Genomic DNA, 25390 nt, shown 5'->3' with positions numbered 1-25390 from the left:
AGTGGGAGGGGTTATAATGGCGGATGCCCCTGATGGGAGTGGGAGGGGTTATAATGGCGGATGCCCCTGATGGGAGTGGGAGGGGTTATAATGGCGGATGCCCCTGCTGGAAGTGGGAGGAGTTATAATGGCGGGTGCCCCCGCTGGGAGTGGGAGGGGTAATAATGGCAGATGCCCCTAAATGGAGTGGGAGGGGTTATAATGGCGGATGCCCCTGCTGGAAGTGGGAGGGGTTATAAAGACAGATGCCCCTGCTGGGAGTGGGAGGAGTTATCATGGTGGGTGCCCCGGCTGGGAGTGGGAGGGGTAATAATGGCGGATTCCCCTGCTGGAAGTGGGAGGAGTTATCATGGTGGGTGCCCTCGCTGGGAGTGGGAGGGGTAATAATGGCAGATGCCCCTGATTGGAGTGGGAGGGTTTATAATGGTGGCTGCCCCTGCTGGGAGTGGGAGGGGTTATATAGGGGGCAGTACCGAGACAGATTATTCCAGCACCCAGAGCAGGTTGTAGAACTGCGCCCCCCCCCCACCTCTAATGAGTGCCGTAGAATGTGTGTACTGCCCTGTGCCCATTCTCTGCCCCCAGCTCCAGCTGGCCGTAGTTGGCATGGAGTGTACACTGCACACGCGTGAGCAATTCCTTGCCTTATAGTTGCCTGCCACTGGAGCGTGCCTGCTGCTGCGCCTGGGGCGACTATCCCTCCTGCCCATCCCTGATAGGGGGATGTGCCTGTTGGGAGTGGTTATATCGGGGGGGGGGGGGGGGGGAAGAACCAGGACAGGTTTATCCAGCACCCAGGGTAAGGATGCAGAACTGTGCCCCCCTTCCCTGCTGCTAATAAGTGCCGTAGAATGGGTATACCGCCCTGCGCCTATTCTTTCCCTCCCCCCCCAGCTCCAGCTGCCCATGGTAGGCATGGAGCGTGTACTGAAAATGCACGACCAATTCCTTGCACTGGAGCATGCCTGCTGCCCCGGGGGCCGCTGCCCCTCCTGCCCACCCCTTGCCCCGGCCCTGATAGGGGGCTGTGCCTGCTGGGAATTGGAAGGGTTATGCTATACGTCGGCTCGTGGGTTCGGGATAGCAGGCGCGCGCCCACTGCACAGCGGGGGTGCCGATGCTCGTGGCCAGCGGCCAGCGATGACGAGCGATCGCGGGCACGAGAGGCAGAACAGGGACGAGTGTGTGTAAACACAAATCCATGTTCTGTTATGAGAGGAGTGGCAGATCGTGACTTCCTAATAGCTAGCAACCACGATCCGTCACTTCCTCTAGGTCTGTCCCCTCCCCCTACAGAACACACACTAGGGAGCACAGGTAACCGCTTGATCGCCCCCTAGTGGTTAACGCCTTCCGTGACAGTGATATTTTTAAAGTAATCAGTGCATTTTTATAGCACTGATCGCTGTATAAATGCTAATGGTCCCAAAAAAATGTCAGAAGTGTCCGACGCATCCGCCATAATGTCGCAGTCCCGATAAAAATCGCAGATCCTCGCCATTACTAGTAAAAAAAAAAACATTTATAATAAAAATGCCATAAAACTATCCCCTATTTTGTAGACGCTATAACTTTCACGCAAACCAATCAATATACGCTTATTGCGATTTTTTTTTTTTTGATTTTTTTTTACCAAAAATATGTAGAAGAGTATGTATCGGTCTAAACTGAGGAAAAAAAAAAAGTTTTTTTATATATTTTTGGGGATATTTATTTTATTTTTATTTTATTATAGCAAAAATTAATAAATATTGCGGTTTTTTTCCCAAAATTGTCGCTCTTTTTTTGTTTATTTAGCAAAAAATAAAAACCGCAGAGGCGATCAAATACCACCAAAAGGAAGCTCTATTGTTGGGAAAAAAAGGACGTCAATTTTGTTTGGGTGCGACATCGCACGACCGCGCAATTGTCAGTTAAAGCAACGCAGCGCCGAATCGCAAAAAAAAAAAAAAATGGCCCGGCCATTCAGCAGCCAAATTTTCCGGGGCTGAAGTGGTTAAAAATCTGTAATTTTTAAAAGAAAATTTAAAATAAAATGAACCCAACACCACTGCAGTTCCCCTTTCAGGACTTTTGCGGTTCCATTAGCCTCATAGATAACTGTTTGTTGGAATAACGGGGCGCCCAGAGCCTGGTGTCCCCGTACAATGGAATCAGGTCACTTGAGGAAACCATGATAATTAGCAATCGCACAGCCGGCGATTCTTCCCAGAATTAGGTAGAGCGATCACACCACGGATAAATTTAGAGGTGAATAATTAGCAAAAAAAAAAAACGTCACTCGGCACCCTAGGATTACTTTACACGGAGCCTACAACTGTCCTCGGTATTCACAGCGCTTCACTTTTTCCACATTTTGTTATGTCACAGCCTTATTCCAAAACGGGTTAAATTAATTTTTTTCCTTCAAAATTCTACAAACCATCCCCCATAATGACAACGTGACAGAAGTTTGTTTGAAATCTTTGCAAATTAAAAAACGAGTAATATCTCATGTACATAAGTATCACAGGCTCCTCCCATGTACATAAGTATCACAGGCTCCTCCCATGTACATAAGTATCATAGGCTCCTCCCATGTACATAAGTATCACAGACTCCTCCCATGTACATAAGTATCACAGACTCCTCCCATGTACATAAGTATCACAGGCTCCTCCCATGTACATAAGTATCACAGGCTCCTCCCATGTACATAAGTATCACAGGCTCCTCCCATGTACATAAGTATCACAGGCTCCTCCCAGGTACATAAGTATCACAGGCTCCTCCCAGGTACATAAGTATCACAGACTCCTCCCATGTACATAAGTATCACAGGCTCCTCCCATGTACATAAGTATCACAGGCTCCTCCCATGTACATAAGTATCACAGGCTCCTCCCATGTATATAAGTATCACAGGCTCCTCCCACGTACATAAGTATCACAGGCTCCTCCCATGCACATAAGTATCACAGGCTCCTCCCATGTATATAAGTATCACAGGCTCCTCCCATGCACATAAGTATCACAGGCTCCTCCCATGTACATAAGTATCACAGGCTCCTCCCACATACATAAGTATCACAGGCTCCTCCCACATACATAAGTATCACAGACTCCTCCCATGTAGATAAGTATCACAGGCTCCTCCCACGTACATAAGTATCACAGGCTCCTCCCACGTACATAAGTATCACAGGCTCCTCCCACGTACATAAGTATCACAGGCTCCTCCCATGTACATAAGTATCACAGGCTCCTCCCACATACATAAGTATCACAGGCTCCTCCCAAATACATAAGTATCAATGGCTCCTCCCATGTAGATAAGTATCACAGGCTCCTCCCATGTAGATAAGTATAACAGGTTCCTCCCACGTACATAAGTATCACAGGCTCCTCCCACGTACATAAGTATCACAGGCTCCTCCCACGTACATAAGTATCACAGGCTCCTCCCACGTACATAAGTATCACAGGCTCCCCCCACGTACATAAGTATCACAGGCTCCTCCCACGTACATAAGTATCACAGGCTCCTCCCATGTACATAAGTATCACAGGCTCCTCCCATGCACATAAGTATCACAGGCTCCTGCCACGTACATAAGTATCACAGGCTCCTTCCATGCACATAAGTATCACAGGCTCCTCCCATGCACATAAGTATCACAGGCTCCTCCCACGTACATAAGTATCACAGCCTTTGCTCAATACTTTGGTGAAGCTCCTTTGGCACCAATTAGAGCCTCCAGTCTTTTTGAGCATGATGTATGATGAGTATGATGTAAGATGAGTATGATGTATGATGGGTATGATGTATGATGAGTATGATGTATGATGGGTATGATGTATGATGAGTATGATGTATGATGGGTATGATGCATGATGAGTATGATGTAAGATGAGTATGATGTATGATGGGTATGATGTATGATGAGTATGATGTATGATGTATGATGTATGATGAGTATGATGGGTATGATGTATGGTGAGTATGATGTATGATGGGTATGATGTATGATGAGTATGATGTATGAAGAGTATGATGTATGATGAGTATGATGTATGATGGGTATGATGTATGATGGGTATGATGTATGATGGGTATGATGTATGATGAGTATGATGGGTATGATGTATGATGGGTATGATGTATGGTGAGTATGATGTATGATGGGTATGATGTATGATGAGTATGATGTATGAAGAGTATGATGTATGATGAGTATGATGTATGATGGGTATGATGTATGATGAGTATGATGTATGATGGGTATGATGTATGATGGGTATGATGTATGATGGGTATGATGTATGATGAGTATGATGTATGATGGGTATGATGTATGGTGAGTATGATGTATGATGAGTATGATGTATGATGGGTATGATGTATGATGTATGATGCTACAAGCTTGACACACCTATTTTTGGGCAGTTTCTCCCATTCTTCTTTGGAGGACCTCTCAAGCTCCATCAGGTTGGATGGGGAGCGTGGGTGCACAGCCATCTTCAGATCTCTCCAGAGATGTTCAATTGGGTTCAAGTCCGGGCTCTGGCTGGGCCACTCAAGGACATTCACAGAGTTGCCCCGTGGCCACTCCTTTGTTATCTTGGCTGTGTGCTTGGGGTCGTTGTCCTGTTGGAAGATGAACCTTCGCCCCAGTTTGAGGTCCAAAGCGCTCTGGAGCAGGTTTTCATGAAGAATGTCTCTGTACATTGACGCATTCCTCTTTCCCTCGATCCTGACTAGTCTCCCAGTTGCTGCTGCTGAAAAACATCCCCACAGCATGATGCTGCCACCACCATGCTTCACTGTAGGGATAATATTGGTCAGGTGATGAGCGGTACTTGGTTTCCTCCAGACATGATGCTTGCCATTCAGGCTAAAAAGTCCAATCTTTGTTTCCTCAGACCAACGAATTTTGTTTTTCTTGGTCTGAGAGTCCTTCAGGTGTCTTTTGGCAAACTCCAGGCGCGCTGCCATGTGCCTTTTATTGAGGAGTGGTGTCTGTCTGGCCAGCAGGAGTGCTGCAGAGATGGTTGTTCTTCTGGAAGGTTCTCCTCTCTCCACAGAGAAACGCTGGAGCTCTGTCAGAGTGACCATCGGGTTCTTGGTCACCTCCCTGACTAAGGTCCTTAGGATGCTGGGACTGTGACATCATAAGGGGCGGGGACATCACCCGGTGACCCCGCCCCTTGTCCCTATATAAGTCGCCGCACAGCGCATCCCTGTCTTTGCGGCCGGAGAGAGCGTTGAGTCAACATCTCAAGGAAGAAGAGAAGGCGACAGAAGACCGGGCCATCACTAGTAAAAGAGCTATAGGAAGATAGCGGAGGCCCGGCAAGAAGAACCCGAAGAGGGGGACAAGACCCCTGAAGTGGGAAAAGAGGCAGCGGCGACAGAAGACCGGGCCACCGCTAGTAAAAGAGCCTGGAAAGAAAAAACGAAGAGGGGGACAAGACCCCCGAAGTCGGAAGAAGAGGCAGCGGCGACAGAAGACCGGGCCACCGCTAGTAAAAGAGCTGGAAGAAGAAAGCGGAGGCCCGGCAAGAAGAACCGAAGAGGGGGACAAGACCCCCGAAGTTGGAAGAAGACCCCTGGGCGGCGACAAAGAAGAAAGCCGGGCTCCTCCTCTAGTAAAAGAGCTAGCAGAAGATAGCGGAGGAGTCCGGCGAGAAGACCCCCCAAGACGGAAGACCACCGGCGCTGTGCAATAAATGATTTTAAAAACGTGTTGTGTTTTTTTCTTTACGTTTTTTTTCACCAGGTGAATGGGTAGGGGTACATGGTATCCCAATACTCATTCACATAGGGTGGGAGGCCGGTATCTGGGGGCCCCCTTATTAAAGGGGGCTCCCGGATTCTGATAAGCCCCCCGCCCACAGATCCCAACAACCAACGGCCAGGGTTGTCGGGAAGAGGCCCTTGTCCTCATCAACATGGGGACAAGGTGCTTTGGGGTGGGGGGGCACAGCTCAGGAGGGGGGGGGGGGCGCTCGCTCGTCCCCAACCGTTTTCCTGACCGGCCGGGTTGTGTGCTCGTATAAGGGTCTTATATGGACCTTGGGGGGGGACCCCCACACCGTTTTTTCAGCGTAGGGCTTCCCCTTTAAGTCCATAGCAGGTGATGGGGCCAGCAAGGTGTCAATCCCGCCGATGGAGGCGGCGACATTGACCTCCTTCGCTAGTTCCGTCTACCTGGAGCCACGTTCAAAATTAACGGACTTTTCTCCGTGTGTGGGCAAGTCCGTTCATTTCAAAAGTCCGGTGGACTAGCACACAGACAGCCGGATTGTCCGCCGGACTGCCGAGTCCGTCTGACAATTTTGAGTCAAAACTTCTTTCTAAGTCCGCCGGACATTTGGGGAAAAATAATCCGCCGTTGCCCACACACGGGTGGATTGCCCGCCGGACCAAGTCCGCCTGATAGTCCGATCGTGTGTACAAGGGCTAAGTCCGCCGGACATTTGGGGAAAAATAATCCGCCGTTGCCCACACACGGGCGGATTGCCCGCCGGACTCTGGTCCACCGGACCAAGTCCGCCGGATAGTCCGATCGTGTGTACGCGCCATAAACATTCTAAGTGTATGGGACATACGGACTTTCTTGGTCGCCCATGGGTCTAGTGATTCGCTCCTTGTTGCTTGCTACAAAACTGAGTCTTATTGGGAGTGGGAGGAGTTATGCTAGGGCTGTCCTTACAGCTTTGTTTGCTATTGTCCAATCACCTGAAGGTGGCTGCATAACCTAATTGTCAAAGACCAAGGTCCCGCGTCCTTGTACCCTGAGGAAAAAAGATGTTATTTTACAGGAGGAAGGGTTAGAACTTCTAACAATGTTTCCTTTTGCTGTCTGTTCCTTCCTGTCCCAGTGACAACAGTTCCTCCCATTTCATATTGGGGGGGTCTCAGGGACAGGAAGTGAGGGAAAAGCTCTCCAATGGGGTCACAGACCAAAAAAAAAAATCAACATAAATTTTCTCTCTCACTCTGTAAAATCCTAAAAAGTTATTATGTTGGTGTTGGGCTCTAAATGACCTGATATATTCATGTGAATGCTTCCTTAGACCTCCGATTGATGGAGTGAGCACCCTTCCCGCAGGTTTTTTTTTTTTAAACTTCCTTTTTTTTTTTCCCATCTCAGTTTCCTGTTGCACCTTTTAAAAATAGAGAAGTGCGATAAGTCATTTGCATTATAATTATGTTTTTTCCCTTGTTTTTTAAAGCATCATAAATTTTCCTCTAAATGAAGGGACGGCACTCTTTTAGAAGAGACCAGATTTATAAATTGAGTTCCATTTTACATCTCGAGCAATAGTCAAATGCCGGGGCGGCACTGATGGCTGACGTTCCTTTCTGGTTTTGCAGATGTGGATATCGTGCCCTATCACAACGAGGAGAGTTTAAAGGCCGCCAGCTCTTCTTTTCTGCACTTTGTTGGCGTCAAATTTGAAGACCCCATGTCCTACAAGCTCATGTTCTTCCCCTTGTTCATCCCAAAGTCAACTTTGTACATACAAGGTATGGTTCCGATTTTCCGGAGTTCCCATACTTCGCCTACTAATGTCGTGGAGCTGCAGGATTAATTGTGATGTCATAACAGGTGGAGCTTAGAGAGAAGGGTGGGGCTTCCCAATTTCAGTTTGTTAAGGTAAGGAGAAGAAACCTCAGGTATCTGTGGTGGGCCCCATCATAGAAGCCAGCAGATCTAAAATATACAGAAAATAAATATTGATCAGAGGGATAAGGGTGGTAGAATGGAGGATTGACAGGCTCAGCAGACCAATCAAATGTCTTTACTGGGAGCTGTCAGGTTTCTTATTGGTAGAGAGCAGAGGGGTTGGGGCAGGAATGTAAATGATTGGCCTTGATCGTGCTTCCGTGTGTGGAAGGCAAGAGGAAGGACATGAAGGAGGGAAAGCATGGTGATACCAGCTGCTGATGGATTGCTGTGTAAACTTAGTTCAAGAATATCCAAATATAGATTGATTATTGAATCCACATACATTGTTTCATTATTTCCAAACCCTGATGAAGGGAGCAGATTTACAGCCCATGAAAAGTGTTGGCTTTGCAAACTTTCATTGGCATAAACTTGTATTTGGGCTTCAATATTGCGATGAGGTGCCTCAATTTCTAATTCACATAAGAGGGAATGGCAGGGATCCAGTACTAAGAGTCTTTAGCTGACTCGCAGGATGAGGTTCCATATATAGACTAAAAATCTATACTATGTGTATACTGTTTATGCTCTGTGATTGCTTTCTTTGTCAGAACATTGCTTCTCCTCTCGCTGTGATGCGGCTCAGTACCATTATTCTGGATTCACACACCTGCAAGCCTGCATTGATTCCGCCATAATAAAGGTAAAGGCCTTTCTCTCCCCCCTTTCCTTATCTCCCTCTCCTCTTCTTTCCCTCTCTTCTTCTCTCCTCCACTTCTGCTCTCCCTCTCTTCTTTTCTCCCCCTCTCTTTCCCTTGTTTCTTTTCTCCCTCATCTTCTCTCCATTTCTTCTTCTTCTCTTCCTCTGTCCTTCTCTCTCTCTCTCTCTCTCTTTCTCCTCTTTTCTTCTCTCCTTTTCTCCTTATCTTCTTCTCTTCTCTCCCTCTCTGCTTTTCTCCCCCTCCCCTTATATTTTTTCTTTTTCACTTTCTTCTCTCCTTTGCCCTTCTCTCCCTTTTTTTCTTCTCTGTCTCTTCCTCTTTCCTTCTCATTCCCTTTCTTCCTCTCCCTCTCTTTCCTTCCCCCCTCTCTCTCTCCCCCCTCTTCTCTCTCTCCCTCTCTCTCTCCCCCCTCTCTCTCTCCCCCTCTCTCCTCTCCCTCCTCCCCCTCTCTCTCTCTTCCCCCTCTCTCTCCCCCCTCTCTCTCCTCTCCCTCCTCCCCCTCTCTCTCTCTCCCCCTCTCTCCCCCCCCTCTCTCTCTCCCCCCCTCTCTCTCTCCCCCCCTCTCTCTCTCCGCCCTCTCTCTCCCCCCTCTCTCCCCCCCTCTCTTTCCCCCCTCTCTCCCCCCTCTCTCTCTCTCTTCCCCTCTCCCTCCCTCTCTCTCGCACTCTCTCTCGTTCTCTGTCGTTTGCTCTCTCTCTCATTCACTCTCTCTCCCTCTCGGTCTCATTCACTCTCTCTCCCTCTCAGTCTCATTCACTCTCTCTCGTTCTCTCTCTGTCATTTGCTCTCTCTCTCTGTCTTGCATTCTCTCTCTTTCTCATTCACGCTCTCTCTCTCTTCCTCTTTCTCTCTCTCTCTCTTAATCTTTCCTTTTCTCCCTCTCTCTCTCTTTTTCTCTCTCCCTCTCTTCTTTTCTCCCTCTTTTCTTCGCTCCCTCTCTCCATATCTTCCTTGCTTTTTTGCTCTCTCTTTGCTTTTCTCCCCCTCTCATTATCTCTTCTCTTCTATTTTTTTTTCCTTTCTTCTCTCCTTCGCTCCCTTTCTTCTTCTCTTCCTTTCTTCCTTTTTCTCTCTCTCCTTATCTCCCTCTCTCTCGACCTCTCTTCTCTTTTTTTCTTGTTCTCTTCCTCTCTTCTCTTCTTCTCTCCTCCACTTCTGCTTTCGCTCTCTTCTTTTGTCCCCCTCTCTTTCCCTCGTTTCTTTTCTCCCTCATCTTCTTCTCTTCCTCTCTCCTTCTCTCTCTCCCTCTCTTCTTCTCCTCCTCTTTTCTTCTCTCCTTTTCTCCTTATGTTCCTCTCTTCTTCTCTCCCTCTCTGCTTTTCTCCCCTTCCCCTTATCTTTTTCACTCCCTTTCTTCTCTCCTTTGCCCTTCTCTCCCTTTTTTCTTCTCTCTCTCTCTCTCTCTTCCTCTTTCCTTCTCCCCCCCCCCCTTCCCCTCTCTCTCTCTCTCTCTCCTTCCCCCCTCTCTTCCCCCCTCTCTCCCCCCTTCTCTCTCTCTCTCTCTCTCTTAATCTTTCCTTCTCTCTTTCTCTCCCCCCTCTCTCTTTTTCTCTCTCTCTCTCTTCTTTTCTCCCTCTTTTCTTCACCTTTTTGCTTCTCTTTTTTTTCTCCCTTCTCTCCTTCTCTTCTTCTCTCCATCTCTTCCTCCATCTCCATCTTCTTCTCTCTCCTTCTGGCTCTTCTTTTTCTCATGACCTCACTCCATGTTTTTCCTAAACGTAAACCAATAACAAAAAGTATTTGAGTACAGAGTCTGGTAATAAGGCTCTGTAAGCTAAGAGAACAAGTCAGGTTATCCCACAAGAGAGTCCATGCGGGAAGCTACAGGGTGTATGCCTGTATAGCTGTAGGACAATAGATTGTAAGCTCCTTTGGTACAGGGACTGGACTGTTCAGTTCTCTGGGAAGGGATTAATGCTTTGTTGTTCTTTTATATTAATGCAGAAAATAACACTCATGTTTCTTTGTTGATTCCAGCTGAAGACCAATCACTCGGCCTGGACGGAGCTGATGAGTACAAAGGTCACGATCATGGAGAAGCTGCCGATGGTTGAAGTGGACAGCTACTACCATGCCCTCATGTCAATATGCCTCGCCATGGCCTTCCTGCCATTTGGCTGCTCGCCGGCCGCTTATATCGTAGCCGAAAAAGAAAAAAAGCTGAAAGAGTTTATGAAGATCCTGGGGCTCCATGACACCGCGTTCTGGTACGAGGATTTATGTCTCCCTGTCTATATATGTTCAGGATGTATCTGTAGGATGGATTTACTAAAGGCAAATAGACTGTGCACTTTGGAAGTTATGTTGCTCCAACCAGGGGCCCTCCAGAGTTTGCTATAGGGGCTCCTTGAGCAATTTCTGCCTCTCAGATAAGTTCCCACTGACACCATTCATCTTTTTATCTATTTGTAAGGAACATTCTTCCCACTGATCACCAATGTAAGGAACATTCTTCTCACTGATCACCAATGTAAGGAACATTCTTCCCACTGATCACCAATGTAAGGAACATTCTTCTCACTGATCACCAATGTAAGGAACATTCTTCCCACTGATCACCAATGTAAGGAACATTCTTCTCACTGATCACCAATGTAAGAAGATTCTTCTCACTGATCACCAATGTAAGGAACATTCTTCTCACTGATCACCAATGTAAGGAACATTCTTCCCACTGATCACCAATGTAAGGAACATTCTTCTCACTGATCACCAATGTAAGGAACATTCTTCTCACTGATCACCAATGTAAGGAACATTCTTCTCACTGATCACCAATGTAAGGAACATTCTTCCCACTGATCACCAATGTAAGGATCATTCTTCTCACTGATCACCAATGTAAGGAACATTCTTCTCACTGATCACCAATGTAAGGAACATTCTTCTAACTGATCACCAATGTAAGGAACATTCTTCTCACTGATCACCAATGTAAGGAACATTCTTCTCACTGATCACCAATGTAAGGAACATTCTTCCCACTGATCACCAATGTAAGGAACATTCTTCCCACTGATCACCAATGTAAGGAACATTCTTCTCACTGATCACCAATGTAAGGAACATTCTTCTCACTGATCACCAATGTAAGGGACATTCTTCCCACTGATCACCAATGTAAGGAACATTCTTCTCACTGATCACCAATGTAAGGAACATTCTTCTCACTGATCACCAATGTAAGGAACATTCTTCTCACTGATCACCAATGTAAGGGACATTCTTCCCACTGATCACCAATGTAAGGAACATTCTTCTCACTGATCACCAATCTAAGGAACATTCTTCCCACTGATCACCAATGTAAGGAACATTCTTCTCACTGATCACCAATGTAAGGAACATTCTTCTCACTGATCACCAATGTAAGGAACATTCTTCTCACTGATCACCAATGTAAGGAACATTCTTCTCACTGATCACCAATGTAAGGAACATTCTTCTCACTGATCACCAATGTAAGGAACATTCTTCCCACTGATCACCAATGTAAGGAACATTCTTCTCACTGATCACCAATGTAAGGGACATTCTTCCCACTGATCACCAATGTAAGGAACATTCTTCTCACTGATCACCAATGTAAGGGACATTCTTCTCACTGATCACCAATGTAAGGAACATTCTTCTCACTGATCACCAATGTAAGGAACATTCTTCTAACTGATCACCAATGTAAGGAACATTCTTCTCACTGATCACCAATGTAAGGGACATTCTTCCCACTGATCACCAATGTAAGGAACATTCTTCTCACTGATCACCAATGTAAGGGACATTCTTCTCACTGATCACCAATGTAAGGAACATTCTTCTCACTGATCACCAATGTAAGGGACATTCTTCCCACTGATCACCAATGTAAGGAACATTCTTCTCACTGATCACCAATGTAAGGAACATTCTTCCCACTGATCACCAATGTAAGGAACATTCTTCTCACTGATCACCAATGTAAGGAACATTCTTCTCACTGATCACCAATGTAAGGAACATTCTTCTCACTGATCACCAATGTAGGGAACATTCTTCTCACTGATCACCAATGTAAGGGACATTCTTCCCACTGATCACCAATGTAAGGAACATTCTTCTCACTGATCACCAATGTAAGGAACATTCTTCTCACTGATCACCAATGTAAGGGACATTCTTCCCACTGATCACCAATGTAAGGAACATTCTTCTCACTGATCACCAATGTAAGGAACATTCTTCTCACTGATCACCAATGTAAGGGACATTCTTCCCACTGATCACCAATGTAAGGAACATTCTTCTCACTGATCACCAATGTAAGGAACATTCTTCCCACTGATCACCAATGTAAGGAACATTCTTCCCACTGATCACCAATGTAAGGAACATTCTTCTCACTGATCACCAATGTAAGGGACATTCTTCCCACTGATCACCAATGTAAGGAACATTCTTCTCACTGATCACCAATGTAAGGAACATTCTTCTCACTGATCACCAATGTAAGGGACATTCTTCTCACTGATCACCAATGTAAGGAACATTCTTCTCACTGATCACCAATGTAAGGAACATTCTTCTCACTGATCACCAATGTAAGGGACATTCTTCCCACTGATCACCAATGTAAGGAACATTCTTCTCACTGATCACCAATGTAAGGAACATTCTTCCCACTGATCACCAATGTAAGGAACATTCTTCTCACTGATCACCAATGTAAGGAACATTCTTCTCACTGATCACCAATGTAAGGAACATTCTTCTCACTGATCACCAATGTAGGGAACATTCTTCTCACTGATCACCAATGTAAGGGACATTCTTCCCACTGATCACCAATGTAAGGAACATTCTTCTCACTGATCACCAATGTAAGGAACATTCTTCTCACTGATCACCAATGTAAGGAACATTCTTCCCACTGATCACCAATGTAAGGAACATTCTTCTCACTGATCACCAATGTAAGGGACATTCTTCCCACTGATCACCAATGTAAGGAACATTCTTCTCACTGATCACCAATGTAAGGAACATTCTTCTCACTGATCACCAATGTAAGGGACATTCTTCTCACTGATCACCAATGTAAGGAACATTCTTCCCACTGATCACCAATGTAAGGAACATTCTTCTCACTGATCACCAATGTAAGGGACATTCTTCCCACTGATCACCAATGTAAGGAACATTCTTCTTACTGATCACCAATGTAAGGAACCTTCTTCTCACTGATCACCAATGTAAGGGACATTCTTCCCACTGATCACCAATGTAAGGAACATTCTTCTCACTGATCACCAATGTAAGGAACATTCTTCTCACTGATCACCAATGTAAGGAACATTCTTCTCACTGATCACCAATGTAAGGAACATTCTTCTCACTGATCACCAATGTAAGGAACATTCTTCTCACTGATCACCAATGTAAGGAACATTCTTCTCACTGATCACCAATGTAAGGAACATTCTACCCACTGACCATAACACTAATGTATCATGAGTTGTAGATATAGCAATTTTAAGCAGAGGTTTTCCCGGGACCAGAAATTATTTTGAGGTGTCGAAAAGGCGGAGAAAGACTGCTCCAGAGCTTAGTAAATGAACAAAAGTTCTACTGACTCCCATCATCCAACCACGTGCAAGCAAAAATGCAGTTTTTTTTCTTTTCCTCTCATGTAATTGGGCATTTTTTGAAAAATGGAGCTTCATCTCATTTACTAAACTCTGGAGCAACTACCCATGCAAAGTGCACAGTGTATTTGCCTTTAGTCATTTGTGTCTGTTCTCTTTCCATCCTTCTTTCATATACAGTATATCAGATGTAGTGTTATGTCGTGTTCCAGGTCAGCCGTCCATTCATGTGGACCGTTTAGGTGATACTTGTGCTGGCAAGCTTTCGGAGTCTGCTAAGCCCCCTTCACATGGGAACTGTCAGGCAGCAAACCTGTAGTGTTTTCACCCCCAACTTCTCCCCCTTAAACACAACCCGCTTCCTGATTGGCCAGTGGGCTCAGAGTGCAGTGCTCTGCGCTCCGAGCCCACCCTTCTTTAAAGCCTATTAGAGCCTCTGGCTCTATCTAATCACGTGCTTAAACCCTCCCCCCCCCCCATTGGAATGCATGGTCCAGCACCCTGTATGTAGGTCAGGGGGCCGGATGCATTGATAAGGGGGCAGCGCCACTGCACCCATAATGGATGGGCCGCCACTGATAGACACACTCCTAAACCTTGTGGACGGCCTTCCCAGAAGAGTTGAAGCTGTTATAGCTGCTAAGGGTGGGTCAACTCAATATTGAACCCTACGGACTAAGACCGGGATGCCATTAAACTTCATGTGCGTGTAAAGGCAGGCGTCCCGATACTTTTGATAAAAATATATATACAGTGCCTTGAAAAATTATTCATACCCCTAGAGATTTTCCACATTAGAGCCAGAGTCTCTAATAGGCTTCAAAATAGGTTGGGCTCGGGGTGCAGAGAATGCGCTCACAGCCCACCCAGGTGTGTGAAAATAGCGAATTAATATTCACTATTCTCACACTGAATCTCCTCTCCGACATTTAGGAAGCGGGTCTGAGACCCATTTCCCGATTTGGCCCAAAGGAGAAGCGTGCTGATTGGCCGCAGAGGAGGAGGGAGGAGACAGAAGCCGCTGAGCAGGGGAAGGAGAAGCTGTTCATGATGCCCACTGCTGTGATGCCCGTGGAGCAGAGCAGGGGAAGCCATCTGTGATTGCCCGCCACCGATGGGGTAAGTGCACCAACCAAACCGGGGGGGGGGGGGGTGGCGCTGCGGGTGCACTATTTGCCGCCCTCCCCAAAAAAAAGACTGAGCACTTATCGTTTTCACCCCCCTAAGCATAAATTCCCCTTCCTCCCAGTGCAAATCTGTTGCCCTGCTGAAATCCACCCCTCCCAGCACAAATCTTACCCCCCCACCCCCCAAATTCAAGTGCCTCCCCCCAAAAAAATCACTCCTAGCACAAATTACCCCTAAGATTACCCCTCCCAATAACCCCACTGCAAATCCCCCTTCCAGCACAAAGTGCCCCAATCATCCTTCCTAGCACAAATCTTCCCCCATTCCTTCCCCCCCCCCTAAATTTTAGTATACCCCCCAAATTTCCCCTCCTAGAACTATACTTACTCCCTGCTGCCCCCCAAATCCCCCTTTCCAACACAAATCCCCTCCCCTCTATTTCCTTGTGGTGCCCCCCCCCCCCCCACTGCCCATGATACCACAGTGCCCAGGGTAGCCGTCCCTCCTACCCACCCCTTGTCCCGGCCCTGGAGACACCCCCAAAAAGACTTGAAGCTGCAATTGCAGAGAAAGGCGCTTGTACAAAGTATTGCCTCCGGGGGGCGCCATACAAATGCCCCCCCCCACACTTTTCACATATTTATTTGTAAAAAATGTTGAAAACCATTTATCATTTTCCTTCCACTTCACAATTATGTGACACTTTGTGTTGGTCTATCACATAAAATACCAATAAAATACATTTATGTTTTTGATTGTAACATCACAAAATGTGGAAAATGTCAAGGGGTATGAATACTTTTCCAAGGCACTGTATGTGTATGTGTGTGTGTGTATATATATATATATAGTACATTTAGTATATATATATAGTATATTATAATTCTATCCTGTGTCCATTCCAGGCTGCCATGGGTTCTGCTGTACATCGTTTTCATTCTGCTGGTCTCTATACTGATGGCCTGTATCACCACCAGCCTGACTCCATTCAGTCACAGCAGCTGGTTCTTGGTCTTTCTGCTCTATGCCCTCTATGGAATATCTCTGGTGAGTACAGGACTAAGACCCTGCATTAAAAACAAACTATGTCCTTCAACCCTTAATTATAGGTTCATCTGCACTTACAGTTTTCTGCAAAGTCCCACAAGTCTCTGTTGATCCTGCCAGTGAAGCCCACTTATATACTACTTCCTGTGATGGGGGGTGACAACGATGCTGCACTGCTCCTGAGTTCAGAGCAGAGTTGTAGGCTGTGCCTGCTTGCACTGCAGTAGGAGGAGAAGATGTTGCAGGGGGCGGAGTTATTAGCAAGCTTATAGCTTCTCAATCAGCACCTGGCCACACCCAGCCCCGCCCACTGGGGACCCCCCTGTAAGATTTTGATTTATGTCTTACATAAGACATATCAGCCGGACAGGAAGTGAGGGGCAATCTCAAGAATCCTTCTTGGCTCCATCCAAAACTCAAAGGAAAAATCATTGACAGGCTATTCTTATCTGCTGACAGATGTAAGAAGATTTATTGTGTTTCCTAATGCCGAGCGGAATCTTTTGCTGCATATTATGAAGAAGCAAAACGTTTCCGCCGATCGATTGATGTACAGGAATCCAGGGAGTGTAATAAAACAGAATGTCCGACTGGAGTCCATCACACTCACCTGATGAAAGCAAAAATCTGGCTTTGGTTCAGGAGCCTTCCACAAAATGGGGGGGGGGGGGGGGGCAGAGTTGAGAATCTATGTATAGTCTAAAGAGAATGGTGAACAAAAGTTCAAGAGGTCCAAAGTTTTTAATGACACATTTACACTAAAGTCTTGCGGATGTACATGGCACTATACACTATGGTCATACAGATGTATCTGGCACTATACACTATGGTCATACAGATGTATCTGGCACTATACACTATGGTCATACAGATGTATTTGGCACTATACACTATGGTCATACAGATGTATTTGGCACTAAACACTATGGTCATACAGGTGTATTTGGCACTACACACTATGGTCATTAGTGATGGCCCGAACCTCCGACGGGACGTTTCACGAACGCGGACCGCGAACGAGGCCGACCGTTCGCGAAACCGAACGTTCGCCGCGGGCCCCATTGACTTCAATGGGAGGCGAACGTTTCAAACCTTTAGGTCGAATTTGCAGCCACGAGGTAATTATTAGCAGGGAAAACATAGTCCCACCACATGGCCAATGACATAATACATGTATGAGGTGAATTTGGGATCGATAACTACAAGCATTCTTTTTTTATTTGGGAAATTGTTCTGACAATTCAGGACTGTGGAGCGCATGAAGGCAATGGAGGAGAGGGAAGGTCAGGGACCAGGGTAGGCAAAGAGGGTGCAGGAGATGATCACCAGCAGCGTGACATACAGCAATGACACATGTACCATGATAGAGGCATCTGACAACAGCACCGTGATAGAGGGCACTGACATCAGCAGCGTGACATAAAGCATTAACACCAGCACCGTGATATACAGCACTGACAGCAGCACCGTGATAGAGAGCACTGACATCAGCAGCGTGACATAAAGCATTAACACCAGCACCGTGATATACAGCATTGACAGCAACACCGTGATAGAGAGTACTGACATCAGCAGCGTGACATAAAGCACTGACATCAGCACCGTGATATACAGCACTGACAGCAGCACCGTGATAGAGGGCACTGACATCAGCAGCGTGACATAAAGCATTAACACCAGCACCGTGATATACAGCACTGACAGCAGCACCGTGATAGAGGGCACTGACATCAGAAGCGTGACATACAGCACTGACATCAGCACAGTGATATACAGCACTGACAGCAGCACCGTGATAGAGAGTACTGACATCAGAAGCGTGACATTAAGCACTGACATCAGCACAGTGATATACAGCACTGACAGCAGCACCGTGATAGAGAGTACTGACATCAGAAGCGTGACATTAAGCACTGACATCAGCACAGTGATATACAGCACTGACAGCAGCACCGTGATAGAGAGTACTGACATCAGAAGCGTGACATTAAGCACTGACATCAGCACCGTGATATACAGCACTGACAGCAGCACCGTGACATTAAGCACTCACACCAGCACCGTGATATACAGCACTGACAGCAGCACCGTAAGCAGCCCCAGGAGTAAGTCAGCACAGCACAGGGATGGTGTCATCCCCTCATAATAAGAACCCCCAGGAGGAAGTCAGCACAGCACAGGGATGGTGTGATCCCCTCATAGTAAGCAGGCCCAGGAGAAACTCAGCACAGCACAGGGATGGTGTGATCCCCTCATAATAAGAACCCCCAGGAGGAAGGCAGCACAGCACAGGGATGGTGTGATCCCCTCATAGTAAGCAGGCCCAGGAGAAACTCAGCACAGCACAGGGATGGTGTGATCCCCTCATAAGAAGAACCCCCAGGAGGAAGTCAGCACAGCACAGGGATGGTGTGATCCCCTCATAGTAAGCAGGCCCAGGAGAAACTCAGCACAGAACAGGGATGGTGTGATCCCCTCATAATAAGCAGGCCCAGGAGAAACTCAGCACAGCACAGGGATGGTGTGATCCCCTCATAGTAAGCAGGCCCAGGAGAAACTCAGCACAGCACAGGGATGGTGTGATCCCCTCATAAGAAGAACCCCCAGGAGGAAGTCAGCACAGCACAGGGATGGTGTGATCCCCTCATAGTAAGCAGGCCCAGGAGAAACTCAGCACAGAACAGGGATGGTGTGATCCCCTCATAATAAGAACCCCCAGGAGGAAGTCAGCACGGCACAGGGATGGTGTGATCCCCTCATAGTAAGCAGGCCCAGGAGAAACTCAGCACAGAACAGGGATGGTGTGATCCCCTCATAATAAGAACCCCCAGGAGGAAGTCAGCACGGCACAGGGATGGTGTGATCCCCTCATAGTAAGCAGGCCCAGGAGAAACTCAGCACAGCACAGGGATGGTGTGATCCCCTCATAATAAGAACCCCCAGGAGGAAGTCAGCACAGCACAGGGATGGTGTGATCCCCTCATAGTAAGCAGGCCCAGGAGAAACGCAGCACAGCACAGGGATGGTGTGATCCCCTCATAATAAGAACCCCCAGGAGGAAGTCAGCACAGCACAGGGATGGTGTGACCCCCTCATAGTAAGCAGGCCCAGGAGAAACTCAGCACAGCACAGGGATGGTGTGATCCCCTCATAAGAAGAACCCCCAGGAGGAAGTCAGCACAGCACAGGGATGGTGTGATCCCCCCATAGTAAGCAGGCCCAGGAGAAACTCAGCACAGCACAGGGATGGTGTGATCCCCTCATAAGAAGAACCCCCAGGAGCAAGTCAGCACAGCACAGGGATGGTGTGATCCCCTCATAGTAAGCAGGCCCAGGAGAAACTCAGCACAGAACAGGGATGGTGTGATCCCCTCATAATAAGCAGGCCCAGGAGAAACTCAGCACAGCACAGGGATGGTGTGATCCCCTCATAGTAAGCAGGCCCAGGAGAAACTCAGCACAGCACAGGGATGGTGTGATCCCCTCATAAGAAGAACCCCCAGGAGGAAGTCAGCACAGCACAGGGATGGTGTGATCCCCTCATAGTAAGCAGGCCCAGGAGAAACTCAGCACAGAACATGGATGGTGTGATCCCCTCATAATAACTCAACCCTATGTACTGTAGCACCCTAGACCAAGTTACCAGTCCTTATAGGAACTTTTGTGGACCAAGCAGGTTGTGTGTTAGTGATTAGCAGACTGTACGTCAGTCCCTATACCAATGAAGGACTGCTGCAGTATAGGGCAGCGGTCAGCAGTGGTGCAGCTCAACCCTATCTATTGTGGACCGATAGCGGTCCTTACAGAACAGCAGACTGTACCGCACTCAACCCTATGTACTGTAGCACCCTAGACCAAGTTACCAGTCCTTATAGGAACTTTTGTGGACCAAGCAGGTTGTGTGTTAGTGATTAGCAGACTGTACGTCAGTCCCTATACCAATGAAGGACTGCTGCAGTATAGGGCAGCGGTCAGCAGTGGTGCACCTCAACCCTATCTATTGTGGACCGATAGCGGTCCTTACAGAACAGCAGACTGTACCGCACTCAACCCTATGTACTGTAGCACCCTAGACCAAGTTACCAGTCCTTATAAGAACTTTTGTGGACCAAGCAGGTTGTGTGTTAGTGATTAGCAGACTGTACTTCAGTCCCTATACCAATGAAGGACTGCTGCAGTATAGGGCAGCGGTCAGCAGTGGTGCACCTCAACCCTATCTATTGTGGACCGATAGCGGTCCTTACAGAACAGCAGACTGTACTGCACTCAACCCTATGTACTGTAGCACCCTACACAGACCAAGTTACCAGTCCTGATAAAGAGCTTTGTGGAACAAGTGAGTTGTGAATGATTAGCAGACTGCAGCAAAAGGGCAGCAGTCAAGTATAATATTCTTTCTATATTTGGAAGAAAGAATATTATACGTGTACAAGCCTATTACCGTACCACTGATACCAGTCCTGAAAAGAACCTTTGTGGAACTAATAGTAACAGCAAGTCTTTAAACTGACCCTCACTGCCTGACAACACTGCTTCCTTCCTGTCCCTATACAAAGTGGCAAAAAAGAGTAGACTGGAACGATTACTGGTTACTGGAACAGCTCTTTTGTGGACCTGATAGTAACAGCTAATGATGATGATGATGATGATGACGACTAAACTGGCTCTCCCTGTAGCACACACCATCCTTTCCCTTTCTCTAAACTGACAAAAGACACTCAGGCTGCTGCAAGAATCAGTAGCACAGCAAACCTATATACACCTAACACCTATACCAGTCCTGAAAAGAACTTTTGTGTACCAAATAGCTAGCGTTTTATCTGTCCCTACTCCACACAGCAACCTTTCCCTATAGTGACAGAAGAAAGAATGTAAAATGGCCACCGGATCGGGTGTATTTATAGGTTAGAGGGAATGTCCAAGTGTCCATGTGCTGTCATGTCTCAATTGGCTGTCCTGTACCCCATGATAGACGTGTCATCATAGGTCAAAGTTCTTTTACACATTAAACACGTAAGTCCGCCGGGGCGAACGACGGGAAAAGGCGAGCGAACGAGCGGACTGCGAACGACCGAAATTCGCTGCGAAACGACTGCCGGGCGAACCGTTCGGCCATCACTAATGGTCATACAGATGTATTTGGCACTGTACACTATGGTCATACAGATGTATCTGGCACTATACACTATGGTCATACAGATGTACATGGCACTATACACTATGGTCATACAGATGTATTTGGCACTATACACTATGGTCATACAGATGTATTTGGCACTATACACTATGGTCATACAGATGTATTTGGCACTATACACTATGGTCATACAGATTTATCTGGCACTATACACTATGGTCATACAGATGTATTTGGCACTATATACACTATGGTCATACAGATGTATTTGGCACTATACACTATGGTCATACAGATGTATCTGGCACTATACACTATGGTCATACAGATGTATTTGGCACTATATACACTATGGTCATACAGATGTATTTGGCACTATACACTATGGTCATACAGATGTATCTGGCACTATACACTATGGTCATACAGATGTATTTGGCACTATACACTATGGTCATACAGATGTATTTGGCACTATACACTATGGTCATACAGATGTATTTGGCACTATACACTATGGTCATACAGATGTATTTGGCACTATATACACTATGGTCATACAGATGTATTTGGCACTATACACTATGGTCATACAGATGTATCTGGCACTATACACTATGGTCATACAGATGTATCTGGCACTATACACTATGGTCATACAGATGTATTTGGCACTATACACTATGGTCATACAGATGTATTTGGCACTATACACTATGGTCATACAGATGTATTTGGCACCATACACTATGGTCATACAGATGTATTTGGCACTATACACTATGGTCATAGAAATTTATTTTGCACTTTTGGCTTAATGTGGAATTGCTCTCTGATGCCGGACTGCAGTTTATTTGTATCTTATGGTATATTTGTGGTTTCCTGCAGATAATGTTCGCATTGATGTTGACGCCACTTTTCAAAAAGGCCAAACAAGCCGGAGGCATCGCGTTCCTGTCCACTCTCCTCCTCAGTGCTTTGGGTATTTTCATTGTGCTGAAAGAAGACTTTCCAAAGTCCTTTGTGTGGTTCCTCAGTCCCTTCTGTCAGTGTACGTTCATGATCGGCACCGCCCAGGTAAGTACTCCTTTTGAGCTTATTATTTGCCACTGAACCCAAACTAAATGACTATTGTCTAAGTCAGGGGTCTCCAAACTTTCTAAACAAAGGGCCAGTTTACTGTGCCTCAGACCTTTAGGGGGGCCAAATTGTTGCCCTTTGGAGAAGAAAATGCTTTGGTGTCAGTGGGACTACCCCATCATTGGTGTCAATGGGAGTACTCCATCATTGGTGTCAGTGGGTGTACCCCATTGTTGGTGTCAGTGGGGGTACCCCATCGTTGGTGTAAGTGGGAGTAGCCCATCATTGGTCTCAGTGGGAGTACCCCATCGTTGGGGTCAGTGGGAGTACCCCATCGGTGGTGTCAGTGAGAGTACCCCATCTTTGGTGTCAGTGGGAGTACCCCATCATTGGTGTCAGTGAGAGTACCCCATCGTTGGTGTCAGTGGGCGTACCCCATCGGTGGTATCAGTGGGAGTACCCCATCGGTGGTATCAGTGGGAGTACCCCATCATTGGTGTCAGTACCCCATTGGTGGTGTCAGCAGGAGTACCCCATTGTTGGTCTCAGTGGGAGTACCCCATTGTTGGGGTCAGTGGGAGTACCCCATCGTTGGTGTCAGTGGGAGTACCCCATCGTTGGTGTCAGTGGGAGTACCTTATCGGTGGTGTCACTTGGAGTACCCCATCTTTGGTGTCAGTGGGAGGAATGACCAGGCCATTTTTTGCTATTCAGCACTGTGATGCTTTAACTGCCGATTGCCCGGTCATGCAATGCTGTCCCCAAATTCAATTTATATTATTTGTTTTTACACAAATAGAACTTTATTTTGGGTGTATTTGATCACCACTGGGTTTTTTTTTTTTTTTTGCGATATCAATGAAAAAAGACCAATTTTTTTTTTTTAAAGTAATATTTTTTACTTTCGGCAATAAAACATATCCAATAAAAAATTATAAGAAAATCAAATTTCTTCATAAATTTTGGCCAAAATGTATTCTACTACATGTTTTTGATTAAAAAAAAATCCCAATAAGTGTATATTGATTGGTTTAAAAAAAAAACAAAAACATAAGGAGCTGCGCTTAAACATATAATAAAAATTAAAAACCGTGCAATTGAATAAGATTATTCAGATCAATCAGTCCGATCAAATTGTGAAACAAATCACAAAGGATGACTACAAACAGGGCAAACAATAAGTGGGCATTAAAGATAAATAAATGAATCCACAGTCCTTGAAACTTCCAAAGAGAGGAAATGTTTGATAAGACACCGTGTGATACAATCGTCGGTGACTTCTTATAAGACAACTTGAATCCTCCACCACATAGAGTGCAAGCTTACCAGCTGCCAAGCTGTCTGAGCTTGTGGCCCAGGATGACGTCAGTTTAGTGACGAAACACGTCGGGTGGAGCGATGTGCCGTCATCACCGTAGAAGCGGGGCGTGTTTGTACTATTTGCCAGACTTTTTTTTTTTATGAAACTTTTTTTACTTGTGCATACTCTGCTTGTTAGATCAGATTTTAATAGAATAAAATACCACCTGCTTTTACCGATGGTGACAGTCTTCTATTTTTTTTTTCTACTGGTATAATACACCGAGGTCATTCTTGTGGCTGGCTGCTGACCGCTGGATATACTCTATGTCTCCAGGAACGTTTGGCTTATCGGTCACCGGAGGTGCTGGGAAGATCAAAGGCCCGGGCTGGGTATTAGCCACAAGATCAGACAGCTTGTGCAGCTGGTACTCTTTGTGGTGGAGGATTCACGTCGTCTTATAAGAAGTCACTGAAGATTGTATCACATGGTGTCCTATCAAACGTTTCCTTTCTTTGGAAGTTTCATTCATTTATCATTAAAGAGGAAGTAAACCCTGATGAGTTTACTTCCTCTTTCATTCCCTGCAAAGGCAAAGCATAATGGACTACTATGCATCGCATCGCATCGCATCGCATAGTAGTCCATTATGTGTCACTTACCTGACACAGGAGCCAGCGAAGTCGCCGCTGTCCCTTGTAGTCCGCCGCATCCATCTTGTTGGTGGGGTCTCGCAGCTCCGCCGCTGTCATTCGACGAAGCCGCGATGACGTCACTCCCGAGCATGCGCACGGGAGTCGACACGCGCGGCAGCTCCATTCTTGGAAATGCTGCGCTCAGTGCGCCTACGCGCCGCTGTCTACGGCGCATGCGCCGTAGACAGCGGTGCCCGTTTTCGGGCAAATATCTCCTAAACCATATAGGTTTAGGAGATATTGCTTGGACCTACAGGTAAGCCTTAATCTAGGCTTACCTGTAGGTCAAAGTGGTTTGTAAGGGTTTACAACCACTTTAATGCTCATTTATTATTTGCCCTGCTTGCAGTCATCCTTTGTGATTTGTTTTCACAATTCGATCGGACTGATTGATCTGATATGATAAAAATATGCCACCGGCCACCAATGGTACTAATGACACTGGCTGGCTGGGAAGGGGGTTAACATCTAACGTGATCAAGGGGTTAAATGGTGTGCCTAACTACAGTATCTCACAAAAGTAAGTACACCCCTCACATTTCTGTAATTATTTTCTTCTCTCTTTTCATGTGACAACACTGAAGAAATGACACTTGTCTACAATGTAAAGTAGTGAGTGTACAGCTTGTATAACAGTGTAAATTTCCTGTCCCCTCAAAAATAACTCAACACACAGCCATTAATGTCTAAACCGCTGCCAACAAAACTCAGTACAGCCATAAGTGAAAATGACCAAATTGGGCCCAAAGTGTCAATATTTTGTGCGGCCACCATTATTTTCCAGCACTGCCTTAACCACTTGCTTACTGGGCACTTAAACCCCCCTCCTGCCCAGACCAATTTTCAGCTTTCAGCGCTGATGCACTTAATGACAATTGCGCGGTCATACAACACTGTACCCAAATGACATTTTTATCATTTTTTTCCCACAAATAGAGCTTTCTTTTGGTGGTATTTAATTACAGCTGGGAGTTTTATTTTTTGCTAAACAAACAAAAACAAAAA

At 46.3% G+C, this 25390-nt stretch overlaps 1 protein-coding gene across 3 annotated transcripts in view; it reads left to right on the top strand.

Annotated features, from left to right (window-relative positions):
- The window catches only part of ABCA5 (ATP binding cassette subfamily A member 5), a 175782-nt gene that overhangs the window by 64144 nt on the left and 86248 nt on the right, over nt 1-25390 (top strand). For all 3 annotated transcript variants that reach the window (XR_013263453.1, XM_077458668.1, XM_077458667.1), the window contains 5 exons: nt 7361-7513; nt 8267-8358; nt 10355-10584; nt 16032-16173; nt 22199-22387. Coding sequence is in view for 2 of the 3 variants with exons in the window: in XM_077458668.1 (XP_077314794.1) it covers nt 7361-7513; nt 8267-8358; nt 10355-10584; nt 16032-16173; nt 22199-22387 (806 nt within the window). In the remaining variant the exon portion in view is untranslated. The remainder of the gene's footprint in view (nt 1-7360; nt 7514-8266; nt 8359-10354; nt 10585-16031; nt 16174-22198; nt 22388-25390) is intronic.

This window comes from Lithobates pipiens, unplaced genomic scaffold (assembly GCF_037356315.1).
Source record: "Lithobates pipiens isolate NorthernLeopardFrog02 unplaced genomic scaffold, aLitPip1_a1.2 Scaffold_28, whole genome shotgun sequence".
Classification (NCBI taxonomy): domain Eukaryota; kingdom Metazoa; phylum Chordata; class Amphibia; order Anura; family Ranidae; genus Lithobates; species Lithobates pipiens.
The sequence above is the reverse complement of the archived record's forward strand: the minus strand, read 5'-3'. Positions and strand labels throughout refer to the sequence as shown.